Below are 23,250 nucleotides of genomic sequence, written 5' to 3'. Positions count from 1 at the left end.
TTATCATCTGAATATTTCTTTTTATCTGAATATATCTGTTTAACCAGTGCTTTTAGCTCATCTCTTTTACTCAAAAAACTCAACATCACCAATAAAAAAAAAAACAACTAAATAGGAGCATGGTTAAGCCCAACCCTATTGGAGATGCAGTTTAGACGTGTTTAAAGGAATAATATTTGCAGAACTGTTGTCTCACTAAAGGGAAAATTTGATTTACGGTAGAATTAAAACCATTTTTCCCATTGAAATTGGTGTAATCCATACCTCAAAACCTAACTCCTCTTTCTAAAATAAGCAGCAGTGAAAACAGTCCATATCACTTGCCCTAAAGACTGTCAGGCCCACGGGCATTGCATGGGTGGAAGTGGGATAAAAATCAAATCACAATCGCGTGTCTTCCATATGTGTTAAAACTGAACATTCACTCCTACTGCCCTTGGAAAATAAGTGATTCGTGAGCTGAGGTGACAGCTTTGAGGTGGCTGAAGTGGAGCTTTATCTACAAATAATTGGTCTTCCAATTAATCCTAAACAAAATGAAAAAAAATACATTTCCAAAACGGCTTGGATTTAAAATATAATCCAAGAGATAAAAGCTTCTTTGCAGAGAATTAGTTTTTAAATAATGTAAGGCCGCATAACACATGTTATTTCACACGCGCAGTATTCTCTTTGTATATTTCTGTTTTACAAAGTCTCAGGAACACACACAAAAAAAGTCCTAACTTGGTAAAAGCTCATGCTCCGTCAGGAGCACAGGATGAACTGTAATACTGAAAGCACATTCACTGAAAAGGTAATCCTGGAGAGACTTTGGATTCGGTCGCCTGCTCCCAGTTGTCATCTCTCTGCTCACTGAGACACAGCACTGACAGTCTAAGCCCTAGGTTGGGAATCATTTCACCTCAGACCAGCTGCTTCAGGATTAAATACCAGCTTAAGCTGGGTATTTTGACTCCATCCACTGCCAATGGAGAAACACTGACATTTTCAGAGGTTTGTTCATCACTCTTGGCTTAGACACTTAAATTAAGAAAGAATGAATTGCTCTTTAGAGGTGCTAGACACCTTCTGTTGACTAAAGATGTCTAGACATCTATCTTTAGATGAGAGGCTTGATGTTGAAACATTTATATTTAGATAAGGTGACTCCATGGCAAGTGCCTGAGCGCGTGCCAGCGGAGGGGCTGCCTGATGACTCACTCAGCAAGAACAGCACACCAAGCCTGGACCTGTGCCAAATATAATGCAGAACACCCCCGAGGCACAACACTTGAGGAGGACTGGAAAACCATCTCCACGATGGAAAAGGGGACAGGCCTGCATGCCACGAACAACTTCATTTCTTTTGGTGCATCTAACTTGGTGATATTTTTGTATGGACCTCCAGTACTTCTTGAAGTCATATGTTTAGGGCATTACATCACCTTCTACATACAAAAGTTTGCCCCAGTTCTACAAGGCAGAATTTTGATTTGAAGTGAAAAGCTGTAGAATGACTCCTGTTGAATTGGTACAGTCTCTCAAGAAACAATATGGCAAAGATTTCAACTAGAAAAAGGGGGAAAACAGAAGAAAACCATCAAAGGAGCTAGTTGCCCCGGTCTTGTATGTGTTACACATCACAAATTCCAGCTTTTTCTTTTAACCCAAAACAAACAACTAGTGTGAGAGGTTAATGATTAATGACCTGATTCTGTAAACAGCTAAAAGCACCTAATAAATCATGCTCAGGGTGGCAGCCTGTAGCAAGTGCTCTGGACCAGGGCTTGGCTCTGATTAACAAAGATTTGCTAGGAATGCCTAATCTTGCTGAAATAAAAAGAACAAATATTAGATAATAGAGAAAGGACAGTGATATTTCTGTACTACTCAAGGCAATGGTGCATATTGGGAAAATCTACACAGACAAGGGAGTCTACAGCAGCCACCACCACAAGTCCAGTTACCTTTAGAGTCATGTCATCAGAACAGGATGCCAGAAGATTGCCAGTAGGATCCCATTTGATTGCATTTACTTCATTCTAAAATTGAAGAGTGAGAATAAAGTTGAATATTCACTTCCACTACAAATGACAGAAAAGGAGTTTATGAAACACAGAGTTAGACACTAATTATAAGTATCTGTATAATTACCAGCATTTTAACATTTAATTTGCATTCCTGCTTCCACTTCAATAATAACTTTCTTTTGCTGTCTATTCATCACATTTTTCCATGCATGTTCTTACACCTCATTCCCCGTTCACAGTCAAGTCTTAAAGCTACTTCTTTCTCATTGCAAAGTTTGCTAATGATATCCTGGAACCAGTAAAAGAGGCTGCACATGGCAAGAAATTTTTATTGTTTTAATGATAAAGACTGTGTTTCCCCTATAATCCTAACTAACATTACCATCTCAAGCATACTGATGTCTCAACCCCTAATTAATAATAAAAATATCATACAGCAACCACTATTTTCTGCCTAAAAATATCGTATAGCAACCACCATTTTCCACTACTTACTGTGTGACCCTGGAAGGTTTTGATGGGCCTGTCTTGTCCTAATTTACAGACATGAATACACATGTCTGTACTGCAAGAGGCAAACGTGTTGTTGCTCTGCCAGTCAACATCTAATGCTGGTGCTAAAAAAAGAAAGACATTTAAAACAATGGTATGTATTCTGCAGGGGTTTGATGTGCAAATTTAGTGGGCTACAGCTTAGGACAAATGCCAACAGGAAGCAACTGTTAATTCTACAGTTGTTCTAAAAATAATCAAACACTTCAGAGCAGTGAGAAATGCAGCTGAAAGAAATGAAACAATTTAATCGGAGACATTAAAATGTGAAATGTATCTGAAATGAAACACTTGCACAGAAGACAGTGCAGCTGGACAACAAGCTACTGTTAAGTCATCTAAAAACAGATCTCAAGAGCCAGTCTGAGGAACAGGTCTCCCCCAACAGCTTAACACACTGCCCTGCAGGAGATGCTCACCACTAACAGTCCATGCTTGTGCTCATGGATGGCAACCAGTAGAAGATTTATATACATATGTATTTTTTTCTCCCATCTTGTTAAGCTATGGTAACTTAATCATGGGCCACATATTCCCTTGGTCAGGACTAGGTAGTTGTGGTGGACAGCATGTGGAATCCACCAGGTTTTGACTGGTGTCATGCCACTGAGAACAGTGTGAGTGGAAAGGAGACATCTCTTAAAGGCTCTTCAGCGACATATTCCTCATCCTTCCTGCTCCGGTTTCCAACTGATTCCAGCTTGCCCAGTACGCAGCTCCCAGGGCAATTTGTCTGAGCTCCATGAGGCCGCCCGCATCGTGGTGGAGAGGGAATGTCCCCTGGCCTTTCAGTGGGCCAGTGGCCAAAAAACAATGGGGACAGCACAGCAGGAAGCAGGAAAATCCAGGATGTGGAGACAGGGCTATGCAGGCAGGCTAGGAGAAGCACAGGATACTGTAGCAGGATGACAAACGTAGTCTGTGGCTGCTAAGCAGAAATCCTCAGCAGCCCAACCTCTTGATTTGGCTGCCACTGGACTAGACCAAGCTAATAGTAACTGGATTACCTTGTATGACTTTCATATAACTGCAATAATACTGTGAGTTATGAAGTTATAAAGCAAAACTACTCCATCCTTGCTTAAATTCATCTAACTGTAAACACAGCAGTCAGTCCTCAAAGACTGTCTGCAAGATTTTTAAATGCTGTGAACAAATGCACTGAAGTTCAGACTTTTTTAATAACTTTTTTTTTGTTCTTTGGGGATGACAACCCAAAATGAGGGGGGGAGGAAAAAACAACATTAATAAATAAAATCAAGACTTACCAGAATGAAAAGGAAACTGTTGCTTGGCTTCCCCAGTGTGGGCATCCCAAATAATTGTGGTCTGTATCAAACAGATAAATAAACAATAAATGGACTTCTATAATTCCTAATTTTCCCCCACCCCCACATTCAGATGTAGCAGATTACCAAGTCCACTTTGCAGTTCCCAAGCCTACTCATAATTAATATATCTCTAGTGTTTGATCCAATACTAAAGGAAATGCTGGAAAATATATTGTGTACAGTATCTACAACAGAAGAGATACAAAATACGCAGCAACATCTCAGGTTTTGTGTGGCTTTTTTTCCCCCTTTTTCTCTCTCCTCTTTTTTATTTTTGGAGATAAAGTTATTTCCTTATTCCTACTTATATTCCCCTAATCCACTCCTCAATATATAACTATTTTAATTTCATATACTTGTATAATGATATAACCTTCTTTGTCCCTAAGGAGAGCTTAATATAAACACTTAGGTTTTCATAAATAAGGCTTTCAGGTTTTTAAGGATAGGTGTATTGTTGTTCCAAGCTCTTCTCTGTCAACCTTTCTGATAGCTTGCTGATGCACAAAAGACTATATGACAAAATGAATATTTTATAATAGTTGTATCGTATAGTAACTTTCCTGACCTACCTCACAGTAATCAATGACAATTCTGACACTGAATTCAGTGGGGATGTGAACTGACTGTGCAAATTATTTATGGAAAAGGAAGCATAAGGTTGACTTAATATTTTTGCTAATGCAGAATATTTTTAGAAGCATAATCTCAGCTCTTGCAATGAGTTTTAGTGACTGAAGCAATGAGGCTTCTCTCCCCTACAGCATATTTTTCTGCAAAATAGTGCTGAAATAACCTCCACAAAGACTTTAAGACTAACATAGGCCAGGCCAGCTTCCTATTCTTTCCATGCTTTGAGACATTCACTTTCCCTTTGTGCCAGCACAAGCATTTGTGAAGCTGGGCACTGAAGCAAACCAGGTTAAAAAGAATGCAGATAAACCAGGTATATAAGTAAATAGAGGATAAAGCCCAAGGCTTTTTAGTGGTATTGACAGCTAAATTATTATTATATTATTGTGGAACTGCAGTCTATATTGAACTTGCACTTGGTCATTAAGATAAAGCCAATGTTTACCTTTGCACCTCAAATCAGTAAGAAATTGAAGAGAAATCAGACAACTATTTTTAGTTTTGTTCTCTTCTTAAATCTATTCTCCATCACTATGTGTCTTGCTACTATGGTTCATGGAATTTCCCACAGTAGCAAGTTTGAATTTAAAGACTTTGCAAGTCTCTACATTTGTTCAGACACACAAAATAAAACACCAGTAAAGGATGGTCACCACGACCTTGCATTACTGCCACCTCCCCAGTTAGGCTCATCTTTTTGTTCTGTCTCTAGTCTGTTTAATCACTCTCAGGCTTGACTGATATTCACATCAGCCAGAATGCGTTTCTCCAGTGAGATTTTTTTCTGAGGCTTTCCATCAAGTGCGTTGCTAAATTTTGGATGATGTAATTTTAATGGGTCTAATGTTGCTGTGTTCAATGCACTTGTTTTCTAACTAATTGGAAACAGATGAAGGGACACTAAAATGTAATGAATTAAATACACTGTTGAACTATTGTAAAAACAAGAGAATTTGGGTAGCATGGTTAGTTCTTTTTAAGTACACGTTTCTTTCTCGTGACTTTATTTCAGTTTAGTTGCTTTCTATGTTATTAGACGTTTAAATTAGAGAGGTGAAGTAAAGAATTTTAATTTTACCAAAGATAATCTCACCTTGTCCACTCCTGCACTTAAAATGAAGTTTCCTTTCTTGTTCCATTTTAACGCAAATATAGGACCTTTATGTTGCCCTAAGGTGCTGGCAAGATTACCTGAAAATTTATATTGATATGAATACATTAAAAAAATTAAAGTCACAACGAGGAAAATTTACTGGAAATTAAAGGCATTTCACTTACCATCTTTAGTCCATATCCTTGCAAACCCATCATAGGACCCAGTTGCTAGAAGTGTACCTTCACTCTGCCAGCACAAAGGTTATTATTATTTTTACTGTACAAAGCAAACTGCAGGCAGAGGCTTCTGCACAAGATTAATGAAATTTATTCAGTACATTGCAGTTTACTAAAAAGAAGTCTCCAAAGTACAACACAAAAATTTACAATGCAACTCAAAAATAGAAATACTTTAAGAGCCATAAAAGAGGATGCCCCATCACTGCTACTTTAACTGTCACCATGTAAAATCAGATATAACTTCCTCAGAGGATTTTGGGCACCAAAACTTCTACTTACATTCCAATCCAGGGATGTGACATCTTTGTTGCTCGGTACATCCTGCCCTCCTTCTCGTATACAGTGTCGAAGTACCAGCTGCGTGGAGCCACTTGTGCTGTTTTCACTGAGGTTCCATATCCGTGCCGTTGAATCCCCAGATCTACAAAACAGTTGTGAGAATATAAACACCTTTCTCTATTTCTTTCAGAAAAGGTTCCCCTCCATCAGAGCAGTAAATGTTGCAGCAAATCTGATGTAGGCAGCTGTGGGGAAGGTTTTGTTTTAATTTATTACCATAAGCATACAAAGTACATCAGCAAATGTTACTATGTTTTACTTAAGGACATACATTTTCCCGGATGGCTGCGCTTACACATGTGAATGAGTTTGCTTTCCTTTCTGTACTTATATATTTTTTCTACATTTTTGAAAGCATGCCCCCCTTCATCAAAAGGCATCCAAAACATACCAGTAGCTGGACTCCACTAAGCACACAGACAAGAAGAAATGTGCCAAAGGGAAAATAAAACAAAACAAAAAGTGAATGGCAGAAGCGAAATTGGAAGTATTATGAGCAGGAGACAGCAGACTCTGTTGGCAAAATCCAGCCCATTGGAGGTGGTGATGAACACCCTGTTTTAGTTACCATACGTACCCTGAGGCCAAGAGGTCACTAACGGGGTTCCAGGCACAGATGAATACTTCAGACTCATGGCCACGCAGCACCACTGCTTTGTTGGGAGGGATTTCAACATCTCCATCTACTTCCATCATATCCGTGTGATTATCTGCATTATGGGAAACAACAGTAGAGAGAAGGGGATTTTAATATTTTGAGATAATATGTTTTCACTACGGTATGATTAACATTCTTTGGAATTGAGCACAATAATAAATTCACAATGCCACAGACTGAAATTTTGACAAAATCTCTTGTTCTTTTATTTTTTAAGATCCAATTTATTGATGAAACTTACTATTACTAAGAAACTTTACATCATGTATGGCAAGAAACCTTCCTTCTAAATGTCAGCATCTAAATGCATTTGCTATTGAAATTTCAAAATTGAAGTCAAAAGTTACATTTTGCTATGTTAAAAATATATAATGACTTTAAAAGTATTTCTAATTTGTCAGACATCATGCTGCACTGAACAGCATGCTAGTTGTCTATGTGCTCTTTAAAGATTTTAAAATACATTAATGATCTATTAGTTGTCCAAATTATCCTTTTCAGCAATGGCAATAAAACGCATGTTGAATTTTTGTTTCAAATACTTTATTTAAGAAAATAGTTTTAATTAATATAATAAATTTTGGCAATATCTGCTTTTTAAACTCCATTGGCGATTACGGTGAAACTGTGGCAATATATAGTATTTTTGTGTGGAAGTAATGTTGAATCTATACTGTTTTATAAAATACACTGGGGGTAATTCATCTGGCAGTTTTCCTGCCACCTACCATCAATGATTTTTGTATTACAAAATATAAATTCACATGCAAAATAAATGCAGAATATAAACATTGCTAAACGGTCACCAATTTATTCATTTTGGATTAAAAAAACCCCCATCACATCTATTGCTTAAGGTAAAATTAAGGGTTTCTGTCACTGTTTGTATACGTGAGAAAACAGAACAGGCTATTAGAACATGCATATTTTTAAGAAAGAACACCAAAAATAAAACACACTTTCACTTAAAGAGAATCAATGCCTGAATAATTTGCTGTATTAGCCAGTAGGGGTTGCTGGTATCACGTTTAACAGTAACTGTTAAGTTTTAGGTTATTCTATACAACTTCCAGTTAACAAGGAAACACTCTTTGGAGATTTTTAAATGCAATCATCAAAGAATAGAGTTTCTTTGTTTAAATCTAAGATTACATTTCCATTATATTTCCACTTCCATTATATTTCCAAACTAAGATTGTATTTATTATATGTAATAATGAAAAAAAGGAAAAATCCACCTACAAAACGCAAAATGTACACATGGCTTGATACGAATGTTCTGTCAGAAATAATGCCTCTGATTCAGATGCTTCTGTGCTCTTCTGTCATTCTCAATTTAAAATGAGAATTCTAAACTCGGGCTTCCAGAATGTTTGCAAAACCTCATTTTAATATCTTTTTTTTCCTATCATAAGCCTGATTTTAAGCTATGCCCTTTTGACTGCCAATGATGAATTAAATTCCTTTGTGAAAGCTTTCGTATGACAGGAGAAGAGCAGAGCTGGAAGAGAGACTCTGCTAAATGGCCTGTTGTGTGTTACTGAAGGCAGGAGTTCACCTCCGCCTGCCCTACAACAGCCAGTATCCAACCAGGGGCAGTCCCAGGTGTGACACTATCTGCTGGAGCATCCCTAACCAAGCTGGCACTCCCTCCAACACCTACGGACATCGATCTCACAGCGCACAGGGCACTCTTGGGGCTGTTGGCAGCCTCCATGCTGAAGGACAGGCGATGCCGTCACCCGCACGGTCGTTTCTGCCTCCACTTACTCGCTATGGTGTGTGCCCCGTTCTCCTCGCCGTTGGCCGTGTTCTCCCCATTTTTGGCCGCTCCCTGTTGGTTGGTGGCCGCGGCGGCGGCGGCGGCTGCCGCCTGTTGCTGGGCGAGCTTGTCCCGGTAGGCCTGTTGTCTGGTCTGCACCACATCAGGCATCACGGCATCTATCAGCGAGAGAGACTCTATCGGCCTACCATCAAACAAGGTACCATCCTAATTCACAGCGGAGGGAAAAAACAGAAGAGACAACACCAAATATGAATTAACATTACCGGCAAAAATTCAAAAACTAACTTTTTCATTTAATACAACAAAGAGACAACGGTTTACAAATGGCGCTGGAAGCAATACCCTCAATATCTCATCGTTTTTGTGGTTAGCACTGGAATTTTAGGCTAAAGTTAAGTGGCCGTCATAAATATGTTAAAAAGCCACGGGTAGAGGTTCTAGGACCAGAAGTTATACGCTTTGCATTTGCAAAATTGTCTGCTAAGGCAAGAAATTCTGTAAGCTATCTATGAATATGATTTCAAACATGAGCGGCTGCAACAAAATCTAATGGTTTGTTTGAAGAGCTGCAAACATCGCAAGTCGGGTCACTGGCTTGTGAAGTTATTCTATCTTATTAAACTAATACTTTCCATAAACACATTATCTGGAGAGTTGACTAGTTTTCCTTCTTTTTTTAAACAGTGCTGGCATGCTTGCAAATAGCAGAGAATTTTATCCTGAAATGGACAAGACTCAGTTAAAAATACCCTTATACATATGCTAGGGCTTTGTAAGGATCTATTTTGGGGATCTAGAAGGATTCCTTGTGATAAATATAGGGTCCCCCTTCCACTCTGATAACTTGCTTTATTTTTCTGAGGCTTCCTGATGGAAAGAATTTGCTTCGCTGGGGCTGAGAAAAATACGTATCAACAGAAGACACAAAGGACACTGGAAAGGCAGCAGAACTAGTGAAAAATCTGTTTTCTCCTGTAACATAACTGGCATATACAAAGGCTAATAACCCCCTAAGATAAAACATAAAAGTGAATGGAAATTGAGGGTATCTGCAGTCTCAGCCAATAAGATACATAACTTTCTGTACTGATGAGAAAATGATTTTAAAATCAAGTTTAATAGATTCTGCTCAGCCTAAATTAGCTGGAAGAGGCAAAAGGCAAAGCAGCATCCACCTCTCTCCTCTCTTCCACAAGGGAAATCCTCCTCTACCTGCCATTCCTTGCCTTCTGTGGGCTCTCACTATTCCACCACAGAGACTCGGCACCTAAGCAGAGCAGCAGAGCTCGCTCCCACCTCCCTAGCGCAGGTCTACGAACAGAAACCAAGAGCTTGTTTGTCTCAACTGTTACTTTATTGCACTTTTCTGGATTTACTACAACATTATAGTAGGGTAAAAACTCTACAGACAACGGACCTTTAAGCAATGAGCCAGAACACCATGCCTGGTGTTGTGTGGCTGCACTGGGCAGAAGCCCTACCCAGTTATGTCACTCCATTCTGGTTCCACCACTGGAGTCATGGTGAACACCAGCAGTAAGGAATCTGAAGTAAAAGTAAATAAATAGGATACAAGAAAGTTAAGAAAAAGCACTAACATTCAAACTTACTGCAAGCAGAATGCGCCTACAGGCGAAGCCTCCTTACCTCATTAATACTGACTTCTGCCTCTACATACTGCAGCCCTTTCTGGATGATGGAAATCAGAGCAGCTGGTGGCACCAGAGCACCGTTTATATTAGACTGGCTGATATGGCTCTCTATACCAAAGGTAAATGCGGAATGGGAAAACCCTGAAGACAAGGCAAAAACATCAGAATTGATGGACACACAGACAGTGCTGCTTGTCAAGCTACTGTGAAATCTGTTTACAAATTTAAGCAAGTTAATACAGAAGTATAGCAAGCTCATGAACTGAGAAACTCATTCAAAGCCTTCTGAACACAGCTGATTACATTTATTTCCTCTTATATGCTTCTAGTTAACATGAGAAAAAGTCAAAAATTAGGTTTAAATATACACACACAGCAATTACTGATTATAATGTTCTTATTGGCAAAACAATTCTGTGTAAATAAGTATAAAAGGATAAAACACATAACATGCAATAACACCCATTATTTTACATAAATTTATATATTACATATAAACTCCAAGATTCACATATTATTTTCCTGTGCCCACTTACTTTTTACTCATGAAAATAAAATGAATTAAGTTCACAGTACATTTCTGTCATAATTGTGTATACTTTGGCAATTAGAAGTAAATCAGTATCATTCACTGCTAACGAAGTGGGAAGCACATAACGGTGTAACACTGGTAGTAGTAGTTTGCTATTTATTTGATTGTCCTAAAAAGGCAGATTTTACCTAGGAAAAACTCTTGTTTCAGCAAAATGAGATTACTCTCATAGAAATGTCTCTGGTTAATGATGACCAAGTTGAAATGTAAACAAGAAAATTACTTCTTCCAAACCTAGGAATTATCTACAACATTATTCTCTAAAACCAGAAGTCTGTTCTCTTCTGTGCCAGTATAAAAAATAAATACATTAAAGGTTTATCCTTTTTCATTATCAAAAGGGTGGAACCTTCCTTCAGGTCAGTGATACTGCCAATACACTAGGATAAAATTTGAAAAGTGGATGGAACTGAGAAACCTTGTTAAACTACTTGCCTGGATCAGAGAATTCCCCTGAGCCACTAAAACGTTTGTCATGTCATTTCCTCTCCCCATTCTCAGATTCATTTCTTCATACAACCTAATAATTTGACAGGCTACTGCGTAAGGGCTGATTTCACTGACTCTAGGTGAAGGATTCTTACTCCACTGAATTTTTCCAGAATATTGTCTGCCTAACAGGAGACGTTTCAGTCAAACACATTTGAGAAAGAAGTCTAAAGCCACACAATGGCAATCACTAAACAAAACTGAGATTCAGCTGAGATGCGGAAGCAACAAAGTCACATAGACATTATTAAGGCTGATCTCATTCACTGTTACCTGAAGACTCCTGTTAATTTTTGCTTTAATGCTCGGATTTGTTAAAGGTGTTGTTAAGATTGTATGGCCTCCTGCCAGCTGGCAGTCATCGTTCCTTCACGCACTGGGACATGCCCTGATTTTCAGTCATCTGGGCTTTTGGAAGTTTTAAAATTGTCTAAGGGAATACTAAAGTGTTCCTGCATTCCACGTGGCAGGAAAAAAGCTGCTTTGCAAGCTTGACATCATTCAACTGTCTTTTGCTCTTACTGCTAAGTAGCAGAAGACTTCTGCTACATCCTCCAAGAAAGCATCCTGCAGGGAGACTTTAGAGAATCCAAGAGTCATTCCTGTTAAAAGAAGATCTGTTTATCTGTATTTAGATTGAAATGATATGAGTCACATGGCCTCAGCTGCTATTTCTTCCTCAGAAATACAGCAAAACCTGCAGAAATGTTATCATGCAAGAGCGGCTCACGGGACCATCATCCCGAGTGCTTCAGAAAATAATGCGGTTTCTAAGAGCTGTCATTTTTTTCCAAGTAGCCCCAAAGGAAAGGGCACAAAGTGTCACTTCCATCCAGCAGATAAAAACATTCTCCAGCAAAAGCTTTTCTAGCAATTGAGTGGGCCCTTATTTGGTTTACTGCCATCTAAAAACTCCAAATGACTAAAACCAATTAAGTTATGGGCAGTAACTTGGCAGGAATTCATTCCCTGTTGAGGGGACACACCAAGGAACAGTTCAGACACAAGTACACACCTACTGTCAACAGAGTAAAATAAGTTTTCATTCAATAAAGCCAGTTGCAGAGGAATACCAAATAAATATGCATTAATAACCAGGAATGAATAACTCACCTGACTCTTGCAAGTATCTATATACCAGGAAGTTAACCTCATCACTGCTTATACTCATCTTTATTCCCAGTTAAACCATGAGGTCACAACAAAGGACACAACCCTGAAAATGAGAAAGTAGGTTGATTAAGCCTTTTCAGCAATTAATGCAAGTTTCTCAAAAAAGCTCTGTTTATAACGCAAATGACTTACAGTTTCTGACAAAGTTTAAGGAGAGTATTTTTATTAGCATTCCTTTATGCTTTTAATCAATGTTTTAAAATACAGGTGGGTATGTATCTAATTTACCTTGATTAATAAAACCAAGCAGTGAGTATTTAGCAAGACAAATAATGCAGACTACATAAATAGTTAATGACCAAGTTTAAAATACGAAGCAGTAGAGATGAACAGAAAAAAGCCAGTCTTTTATCTGATGTTCAGCCTCACTTTTGAGAGCATTTTCATGACTCCTGAGTATTGAAAGCAGAAAGCCTTTTTTTTTTTTTGTTTAATTTGACATCAAATAAACAAGTAAAAACATCAGCTTGCAAAAGAGAGTATGAAATACAACCCATTTCGTATCTAATGCCGCCTGGCACTTTTCAGCAGCAAACCTCCAAGTTTCTCATTCGGTTGCCTTCTACGAAAGTTAAGTCAAAGCAGCCCAGTGACCTTCCTTAGGTTATTGGAACAACTGTGACCTAGATTCTGTGTACAAAGAGTGGAGAACACGTTGTTGTGGTGCTCCAAGTGGAAAGTTTGCACCGCGACCTCCGCGCTCAGCGGCTGCACGGTCGGGTCACTCGATACGTGTGCACGAAGCGGGAGGCAGGAACGCAGCCGTAAGCAACAAGAACCTACAAGAGCACGATCCGCATTGAAAAGGGACTTGTAGTACAAGGCTCTGCATATTCTTTCTAGGCATTTTTTTCCCTAATAAGATTTCTTAAGGAAACAGAACAAAGCCATGCTGCTTTAGGGTTAGGAAATGCCAGCAAAAAATGGGCAATGGAGAGAGTCTAAGAGTAACTCGGGTGAAGCACCTACGTCCCGCACGGCCCCGGAGAGCTGGGATCATCACGCACGGGAAGGGGCGACGTGGAAGGGGCTCTGGGCCCACAGGCTGAGCTCCATACGGAGAGGAGCTGTACTCTCCTTAGGAAAAGGACGAAAAGGACGTCCATTTTAAAAGGACGATACAGCACAGTTTTCACATTACGCACATACAAAAACAGTAACGCTTGTTTCATTGCCTATTACAGATTTTAAAATCTCCCTGCACCATCCAAAAAGAGGAACGCAGAAATCAGACACGAGTGCTATTGCTACAGGAAGGGCTGCCCACTCCCAGCCCAACTGCTTCACAGGAAACCCATCTGCTTGGAGTTATTTAGCCCAATAACTCCAGAAGAAAACTCAAGTTTTACTTGCCGGTCAAAAGCGCTATTCCCCCCGTCCAAGCCAAAGGAGAAAAATGTCTCCAGGCTGGTTCCTTAGAGAGATGTGGGTGAAGGTGAAGACAAGCCCTGCCGCTGAGCTGAGGCAAAGCCGCTTTCCTGCCCAGCTGACGAGAGGTGGCAGTGCAGCACCGACTTCTGCACAGGAACCACTTGAAAAACACAAAAATACGCTAAATAAATACACAACTCATCTGATGAGGACGTGCAAGTGAAAAGGGTGCAAAAGTCTCTGGTTTCTTACCAAGATATTACTTTATGCTTCTTTTGAAGTGCCTGTGTAAGTCTTGTGCAAGCTGCCCGCTGCATTAACCCTTCTCCTCGAGGCCTGCGCGCGAGGAGGCCGCCAGCGCGCGCACAAAGCAGGGAAATGAGGAACTGCAAAAGGAACCAGCAAACCCAAACAACCCGTCCCCACCCGAAACCAAACAGGCAAATTAGAGAGAAAATGTGACAGCAGGGGAGATGAGAGGGGCTCGGTAGTTCTTTCCCCTTGCAACGCACTCAGCTGCCACGGCTGCGAGATGTCCCAGGAAAGGAGTCCTCAAGGGAAGAGGAGCAGGGCCGACCACGGGCCCCCAAGGAGCCAGTGCTGTTATTCCAAGGACTCGACACCCATGGCCACCCCCCCGCTTCATGCTAAACTTGCCCAGGGTGTCTGCCAAAGAAGAACAGCATTATGGAGGGAAACAACCAGCGAAGCCATGAACCCCACGAGCGCTTTTCTCCTTGCGGCTACGGCGAGGGCTCGAGTTGGTTGGGAAGATGGATTGGGATGTGGAAGAGGCTCTGAATGCAACGTCGGCTTAAATGAAACACACACAAATGGAAGAGGAAAGACCAAGATGAAGGGAAAGAAAATTAGAGGTGGAAAAATATATTGGTCCTCTACATATGCATGTGCCCACGGATGTTCGCACACGCTCCACAGTCGCAGATCTACTTTATTAATGGCTACTTTAATAATGGCTTCCCAAAATATCCTAAAGTGTTTACAATTGCGTATTACAAATACAGGTGGAAAACATAACCAGCTACTTAAGAATATATATGGATATACACACCATATAGCAAAAGAAATTGCTAGATACATACAAATTTTCTGGCCCTCCACAAAGCTGTAAGTTTTGTCCTGAAGACTTTAATGGATAAATATAACTTAGTGGATGTCAATGCACTACAATGTGGATTTACAGGAAAGACAGAAGAGTAGGGTGAAGCCCATGACTGTTTCAGTTCGAAGGACACTCCTAAAGGAAACCCAGTTCCTAAAGGAACGACCCGGTGGACATCTTGAAGCAGCACCCGAGCACATCAGTCAGATTCCCGAGAGGCAAAGGCTAGACCAGGATCTGCTCATAGACATTGGGTCTGCAGCGTGAGACCAGAAACAGTCCAGATGAACTCACTGGACACACGTACGTACACACGCACCGGGGGCCGAGGCACGGGCTGCCTCACTGCTCCCCTCCTCGGGCAGCTCCATAGCACCTACAGGGGCACAGCTGAAAGCTCAAACAGCATCCCAAAAGCACAATTTAGAAAGGTAACAAAAGATGAAATTTTCCAAACTGACTCTGATATTTTTAAATTCCAGCCTAGGGCATGTCATCAGTTTTTTTCCTATAACAATTCCAGATTCTTCTCTGAATTTGCTGCAACAGCTTTATGAGAGCTAGGACTGTGGCTGGCTCAGCTCTGGCAGGGAGTTTTTTAAGCTGGAACGATAAAATCTACAGTAGTCATTTGGTACAACAAAATAAAGTCAAGATAGCAGAAGTGACACAGGATCAATACCTACCGCTTAAAACTAAGCCCACCTCAGAACGCCTGTTATTAGGCATTCTGACTGCACACACACTTCCCTGAAATGTCTGGAAATATCAGTGCGCCAAGAAAATTTAATTATGGTGTGGGTGACCCATTGCATAAAATGGAAATTACTTATATATACATATATGTATATATATGTGGCAAAGCCCGCCCTCTGTTCATAATCCCCAAACCCATAATTGTTTCCAAACCACCAGCTGCAAACACTGGTGATCTGCTGGATCTTAGAGGTCGAGTCTATGGCTTACTATAGCTCCACTGAATCAGAGACAGTATGAACACTGAGGTAGCCCAGGACCCCTTCATACAAGAAACATTTCTATTTTCATTATCTTAATACTTTTTGTAAGAAAGGGATCGCATACGACAAAGGTTTTAATATCACCATAGAAAGCGCCTAAACTCCCCAAATCTACCAGCCATAAAAGGTATCAGCCATAAAAGCCAACAGTCAGCACACATGGTAAGCTCAAGATCTTGTCAGAAACTGCATCAGTAACAAACCAGACCAAAAGCACTTCTGGGCTTCCAACAAATCGATCCACTTGTTTAAACTATAAATTAACGTCTGAGATTAAACAAAAACCATTACACTATTTTTTCAAAAACTGTTAGTTTTCTTATCCCAGGGTCAGTACACCAGCTTCAGCTTAGCCTCTGTTTAGCAAACATTGGCCTCTACTACTCCAACACATCGCTACAAACCAGTAACTCAGAAACACCAGCAGGCATCATCTTAGTTTTCCTCTAGAAGCCAAGTTTTCCAAATGATTCACTGTCCTCCCTTTGAAGGGCTGTCCTCATTCTTTCATATTTTAGGTAAAATTTACAAGCAGCATTAGATGTTGCTTGTTAAAATGAGGTCAAGCTCAGCCATCATTAATACTGATCTGTGGACTAATGGGTACCCAACACTGCAAATCTGACTGTATTTCTCTCAAATGATCATTCCACTATGTGTGTTATGCTGGCTTTGTATTTTATACCCGCTTTGTGCCAAATGCTGGAGAACAGATGCTGCCTGATATGGCTCATGGCCTGATAGCCCTTTTTTGAACAAACAGGCAAGGAAAGTTTATATATCAGATCAGTGCTTCCTATTTCTTAATCACAGGTTTAGAACATGCAATAGATTTACTAGAGTTATAGCTACCATATCAAACGACAGCCTAAGCAGGTAACACTTCTACAGTTATAGGTAGGCTCCAGCACATTGTAATTCTGTAGGACACCAAAAGCCTGGCAGGCTCTTGGGAATAATACTACCCCAAAACATACCAATCAATTTAGTTTGTTACCAAATACAATATGTTAAAAGGAATACTCAACACTCCAGGTAGCTCCAAAATAGGTTTAATTTTCAGCTATAAACAGACTGCTGCATTTATCCATGGAAAACAGAAGTCTGACTACAAAAACAATAAAATATTGGACAAGAAAAATATTAACATTAGTCCCTTTATTTTTTTCCTCTTTCACAGGAAACACATAGATATTTGGTTTTGTTGGCATGTGTACACACAGAGCGACACCACAATTTAGTGCTGCTTACAGATCCTACAATTTCGATGACTGTGAGCATTATTAAAAAAATAAAAATCAAAAAAAAAATGGAGGTGTGCTTATGTCCTTTGGAAGATTTTATTACAATTTTGCTTCACATCTACATTATCCATCTTAATAACTAAAGTCTTCTCAATGGTACACATTTTCCTTCATTACATGTTGCAACTAAAATTGGGGATCTGCACAGCCCAGGAAACCATTTGCTGAACCTGGGCAACTCAGTAATTGCTGTCACAGCGGCTCATGGGATAGGTAATTGCCAGGAAAAAAAGGGCAGATACGTTAGACTACCTCTTGACCAACTGCAACACGGTTGATTAAGAAAAAGAGAAACCAATAGCACAAATTCCTATTTGACAGAACAGGTGATGAAGAAAATGAAAAGGCTGCTCTTTAAATTCAACTCTACAGATCAGGCAGACTCCTGGATTCCTGATGAAGTCCTGAAATCAGCAGAACTTCACCCAAACACCAAATTCACCCAGTGAGCAGCCTGAAGAACCGGGTTTCCACAAGGTACTATCTGTTCAAGGTATTTTGGCTGCTATTCTGCTAAACATGAATCTTCCAAGGAATCTTCCCCCAGTTATGGTGTCTCCACACCAAACATTCCCTGTACTTAGTAAGGCTAATTCAAGGAAGTGTTAGATACACTCTTCCACAAGCTGTTTACAAAGGAAAACTTGTAAAATGTTGGTGATTGCTGTATCTTTAAGCATGCTATACACAACCAATGTCATTCTGCATATGAATTTATTAGAGATCGATTTCTATCAAAATCAATATTGATATTGACTGATTGCTCTAAACACTCCTGTTTGTTCTTCTGCATCTTCCTTTGAGGACAGGGCCCGGTGTCATTCTGGGCACAATACAGAGGAGTTTTTATTAAGACTTGCCTACTATCTGTCAAATGTGCAATTAGGAATTCTTTACAACCTTTCAAATTCGAATGAATAATTAAGTGCAAAAGCTTTGCTGTAATATATTTTAAACTGAAAATTATGTCCTTTTCTGAATTCTTACTTTTGTTTCTACGCTGCTGTTATTGTAATATCCTCTTTTCAGTTTTAAAACTCAATAAGCTACAACAAATGTGAACTTGCATATAAAATTATCTGTAATTTTACCTAATGAAGCTTCTTACCGATTTCCCATGTGGTCAAGATTTCCAAGTTTTCCTTTCAGTAATTACAAAAGAGAGAGCTGCTTCTCACGTTTTCATCTTTACCTCTAATGCTTTGCTTTTATTTTCAATCTCTGGAATACACCTTCATCTCTAAATGCTAAAGGATAGATTTTTATTTTCCTGATCCGAATTGTTTTCCTTAGCTCAGTCAATAAATATATGTACTATGTACTTCAGCTTTAGTGACCTAATTTATGAGAACAGTCTCCATCTTTCTGTGCCAATATGAGTGTACGGAGCATATAAAATGACAAAGCCAGTTTGAAATATTCTGGAGAAAATGAATTACAAATCAGGAGGAAAAAAAATAAAGCTAAAAATAACAGTTATTGTCTACTTATCTGAGCAGTAAGTCCCCAGAAACACCAAGTGAAGTCCAGAATACTATTACAAAATAAGCTGCAGATGAAGCCTATTTGTTGCTGTTGCCTAGAGCAAAGTAGGATTTAATTACTGAACTACGAATCTCCTCCCCAAAGTCATATGTTGTGTGACCCAGGAGACTGGGATTCCGGATGTTACAGCAGAGACGAGTGACAGCGTATTCAGAATTACATTTCCAATACTATGGCAACAAAACTAGCAGTTCTCTTCTTTGTAAAGGGGGGAAAAATACAGCTTCCCGAAATTAGGACAGCTGTAGGGCATGCTACAGTGATTTAAAAAAAGAAAAAAAAAAAAAAAAAAAAAAAAGGCTTGATCTCACTGTACAGCTTCTGATAAATTAATTCATTTTTTCCCATTTAAAAAGTATACATCCCTATCAGTTCTGCTTTCCATAGTTAGTCAAAATCCTTCTAAACAAAAGAAGCACATGGTAAGTCCATACGCTAAACATTCAGTCCTAAGTGTAAATGTAGAAAATGCTTGGAACAAATAAATACACATATATCTCTATATTGTCTTTATCTCTGGAGTTCTTTATTCTTCTTGAATATATATCTCTAATGGTTTTAAGGGATATTGACATTGGCTGATACGATGGATTTACGCAAATAACCATTAAGGATGTCTTTTGAAATAACCTGTGTAACACAAATCAAATTATTATATATCAAGCTAATTTAATGACAAAATATTGTCCATTAATTGGGTTCTCTTTTAACAAGCCAAAAAACATCACATGGGTATTCGTCAAAATTTCTGTAAGGTTTTCCCCTTATTAAATTAAAACGGCTTTAATGACTATCTGTAGGTTGGCTACATATATCTGGTGCTGACACTTCAGTCAATGTTCTTTAGGTTCTCAAAGTCTCCTCATTGCTACAGTGCAGCACATGAAGAAATGCTGTGGGGGACAGATCTTCTCTCCTTAGAATCACAACAATATTTGAAAAATTTTCTGCTCTTTAAATGAACAGGAAAACAGTTATTTTTCTAGGCACCACTTTTCTGCATGGTAAAATGGGGGTAGCTGTGAAACATCTTTCTGAAACTACAAGTATGTTATTCTTTTAAAATTTAAAAGCTAAATCCAGCTTCTCAAAACATCCATCCCTACGCCAGCACAGTCACAGGAAGCGAGTTTTGCCTCAGTTTTCACTGCCTAATCCAAGCAACTCCCCCTCACTCCATCCCAAAGCCCAACACCCCGTCACACTCCTGCAGAGGCAGCCACGGAAGGGCTTTTACACACAGAAGCACAAGGCTCAAGTCCACCAGTGCAGTCCAACTAAGATCAAATCAAAACTGTCTAGAGGCAGTATTTGAAAGTGTTAATCACAACCCTCTTTCAATACCTAAACTGCTTTCACAGCACACCTGGAAATATGACCCAATAGTAAGAAATTATCTTTCATCAAAGAGCAGCGAAGGAAATTTTGGAAAGGAAGAAACAGCAATTGTTTGTGTGATGACCCTCAGCGTTAGGCTGTGCTACCTGCAGACAGGCTGGGCAGCGGCCTGTGGCAGCAGCACTGCAAACGTGGCATTTCTAGGACTCACGAGGGATACGTCCTGGGGATACTTCTGGCTGATCTGCAGAATCGGTGCATTTACCTGGGCAAGCAGTACCAGTCTGGCCAGGAGGGACTCCACGAGAGGACCTGCAAGATCCACCTTCAGGGCTCTGTACTAAGCTCTGCGCTGGAAGGCAGAGGAAAGCATCACATAAGCGTTTGGCATCGCTCCATGGAGAGGTGCAAACTTCCCTGTTGGAGAGGTCATTGCAGGAGCAGCGGTAACGTCAAAGGAGCTATAGATCTTCAATTCCTAAGCCACTAGAAGCTTGTCCCCCTTAGAAATAGTTTTAATCCTTTAGAATAGCTAATTTAAATGAATTAGGACTTTGGCAATCAATGTGAAGACCCTGTCTCAAGGAGTGTTTTTTTAATTGTGAAATCACTTTTCTGGATAAGGGCTGAGATAATGACACACTAATATCCTCTGGACCTAGACACAGAACAGCAATAGATTTCTGGCACCAAGTCCAAGAAAAATGCAGATTAAAAGAAGCAACGGCTGCTAGGTTGCTGAAGATCCAATGCAACATCGGGATTAACCATGCACTGGTTTCAAGCATGCAAGTATTTGGCTGCTAATGATGTGTGCTGCATTAAAGCCTTAGTGAAAAATTCATCATGGATGAATGTGGGAGCAAAAAAAAAACAAATGAGACTAGCTCTCAAGGTCAAAATGAGCACTAGCAAGAGCTTCTGCTGAGGTCTTTCTGACTAAAGGAAGAAAAATCCAAAGACGGTTTCTACTTGGGAATGTGCATCGCTGAAAATGAGCCCAAGTCCTATGGTTCAAACTTCTGGGTCAAAAACATGTACAAACTACACAGCTGAGGCTAAGAAATGAAGTTAAAAATCCCCATATTGTGCTACGTTTGTGCTCTCAGCTGATTTATTCTCATTTTCACTGCTGGAAAACCCACTGAATAATGCAGCCTGCAAGCCTGATCAGGAACATCCCATTTTTTCCAATATGTTGTTCCTGATGTTCCCACAATAGATCTTTCAGAGCTTTAAGGGCCTCTGGCAACTGAACTGAATGATACGGTTTCCTGCTGGTACATAAATGCAAAGGCAAAGCTGAGGGGGGTTATTTTCAAAACAGGGGAGATTGATCCTGTGACAATGTTCCATTACCCTGACTTTACTTCTGTTAGAGACAGTGATTACATCTACATCAATCGTTTGGGCTGATGGATATTAGTGCAATAACAGTGACACAGTTTTTCACTATGATGCTGACCTGCATACTGATAGTTGCAGAAAAGACTCATTCTGAGCTTGAACTCATGCTACTTATTGGTCATTGAAAAACTATTTAAATTTCAGCAGATTACTGGAATTAGCCAGTTTTCAATGAGTGGTGGCTTTGGTTTGTTTGTTCTGGAAACCTTGCTGTGAAACAGTGATTACTGCCCGTGTAGAATGGCACAGACTCATATTTGTTATGATTAACATTTTTATCTCTACCCGAGTGGTAAAATAAATAAATAAATAAATAAACCCCTCAATTTTCTGTGGAAAGGTATCCCTGCAGGCCTCCAACAGCATCCCTACCTTGACAAGCAATTATTTCATAAGGGTGTATGGAATCCTCTTACATTTTCCAGGACCTTCACCCTTTCACAGTTTCTGGGTGTACTTGTTCTCTCTTGTCATGCTGGTGATCCTTTTCTGCCTTCATGTCCTGACTGGACATACGATCATGAGCCAGTGGTCCCGGCTTTCACCTCCTCACCAAGCGCTGCCTCCACTAACTCCCCACTCTCCAAACACTTCCAGGAGAACTGTTTTTTTCTTTAATTCGTTCAGTAACATCTTATCCTACATTCTTCTTTTACTGCTCTTCTATTAAAAAGGAAAAAAAAAATCAGAATTGCTAACACTTTGCAGAAAAAAAAACCACCATCGGGTTGAGTAAAACTCAGTTCATCTTTAGTGGGAGAGACATCTATTTCAGCTAAATTGTGTTCATTTTACTTGGCTTTATTTAGTGCTGCGGCCTCTGCATTACGCACAGAGGGCTCTTCAGGACAAGGCCTCGTCCTTGCCTCCCTCACCTCGCAGTGTTTATCACAGCGCGTTCCCTCCTTCTTCACGTGGAAGTTTTTTACGCTGCCGTAACGGCAACAGGTTGAGAGGGTTTGAAGCGTTATCTCCACAGAATAACAAAGCGCTGCAGACAGACCCCAGCTGGAGCAAGGGCAGAGATGGGACGTGGCCGAGCCGTTCCATGGGCAGGGAGTAACGTTACGTCTTTCAGAGCCAACCTGGCCGGTGTTTGCAGCGCTCCTCTGCGCCCCGCTGCATCCTCTACACGCCACGCTAGCATCAGGTGGGCACTGCACACAGCTTTTGTAAAAGGAAAACAACCAACCAAAAACCACAGCAAAATCTTCCTGCGTGATGACACTGGCACTTGTCAAGCGGAGATTTTAGGAGACCACATCACCCTTGCGTAGAGGCCCTGAAAGCACCAGCGTTACACCTAGGACATCTGCTAGAGTCTCCTGAAACCCTCATCAGAGGCCACAGTGCCTCAGGATTTACAGAGAAGAGGGGTTGGGTTCTGCTGTTTTGCTATAGTCTGTTTTTTTTTTTTTTTTTTTTTTAAAAAAAAAGCTTTCTTTTTAAATTCTATTAGGTTAATGCCACTTACTTAGATAATTGTCCTTAATTCCTGTAATTTTTTGAGGCCTGGTCTTTCTTTAGTGAGCAACGCGCTTTGGCTCATCTGGATAAACACTGGCAGCTACTGGAACATGACTTTTCCAGC

The 23,250-nt window shown here is 40.0% G+C and overlaps 1 protein-coding gene across 4 annotated transcripts in view; it reads right to left on the bottom strand.

Annotated features, from left to right (window-relative positions):
• Positions 1-23,250, bottom strand: part of TBL1XR1 (TBL1X/Y related 1) — a 103,441-nt gene that overhangs the window by 6,145 nt on the left and 74,046 nt on the right. For 3 of the 4 annotated variants that reach the window (XM_088523912.1, XM_088523910.1, XM_088523911.1), the window contains 10 exons: positions 12,493-12,595; positions 10,294-10,439; positions 8,631-8,850; positions 6,780-6,912; positions 6,143-6,284; positions 5,807-5,870; positions 5,622-5,719; positions 3,833-3,893; positions 2,508-2,629; positions 1,950-2,024 (listed from right to left, as the gene is read on the bottom strand). In XM_088523912.1, coding sequence (XP_088380038.1) covers positions 1,950-2,024; positions 2,508-2,629; positions 3,833-3,893; positions 5,622-5,719; positions 5,807-5,870; positions 6,143-6,284; positions 6,780-6,912; positions 8,631-8,850; positions 10,294-10,439; positions 12,493-12,550 — 1,119 coding nt within the window. In that variant the 5' untranslated portion in view covers positions 12,551-12,595. Of the gene's footprint in view, positions 1-1,949; positions 2,025-2,507; positions 2,630-3,832; positions 3,894-5,621; positions 5,720-5,806; positions 5,871-6,142; positions 6,285-6,779; positions 6,913-8,630; positions 8,851-10,293; positions 10,440-12,492; positions 12,596-23,250 lie in introns of those variants that run through there. The other variant, XM_088523913.1, reaches the window with a different exon arrangement.

This window comes from Tinamus guttatus, unplaced genomic scaffold (genome assembly GCF_059628265.1).
Source record: "Tinamus guttatus ecotype Peru unplaced genomic scaffold, ASM5962826v1 Tinamus_guttatus_pri_ptg000198l, whole genome shotgun sequence".
Lineage (NCBI taxonomy): Eukaryota > Metazoa > Chordata > Aves > Tinamiformes > Tinamidae > Tinamus > Tinamus guttatus.
Note: the sequence above shows the minus strand (reverse complement) of the source record. Positions and strands in the feature narration are given on the sequence as shown.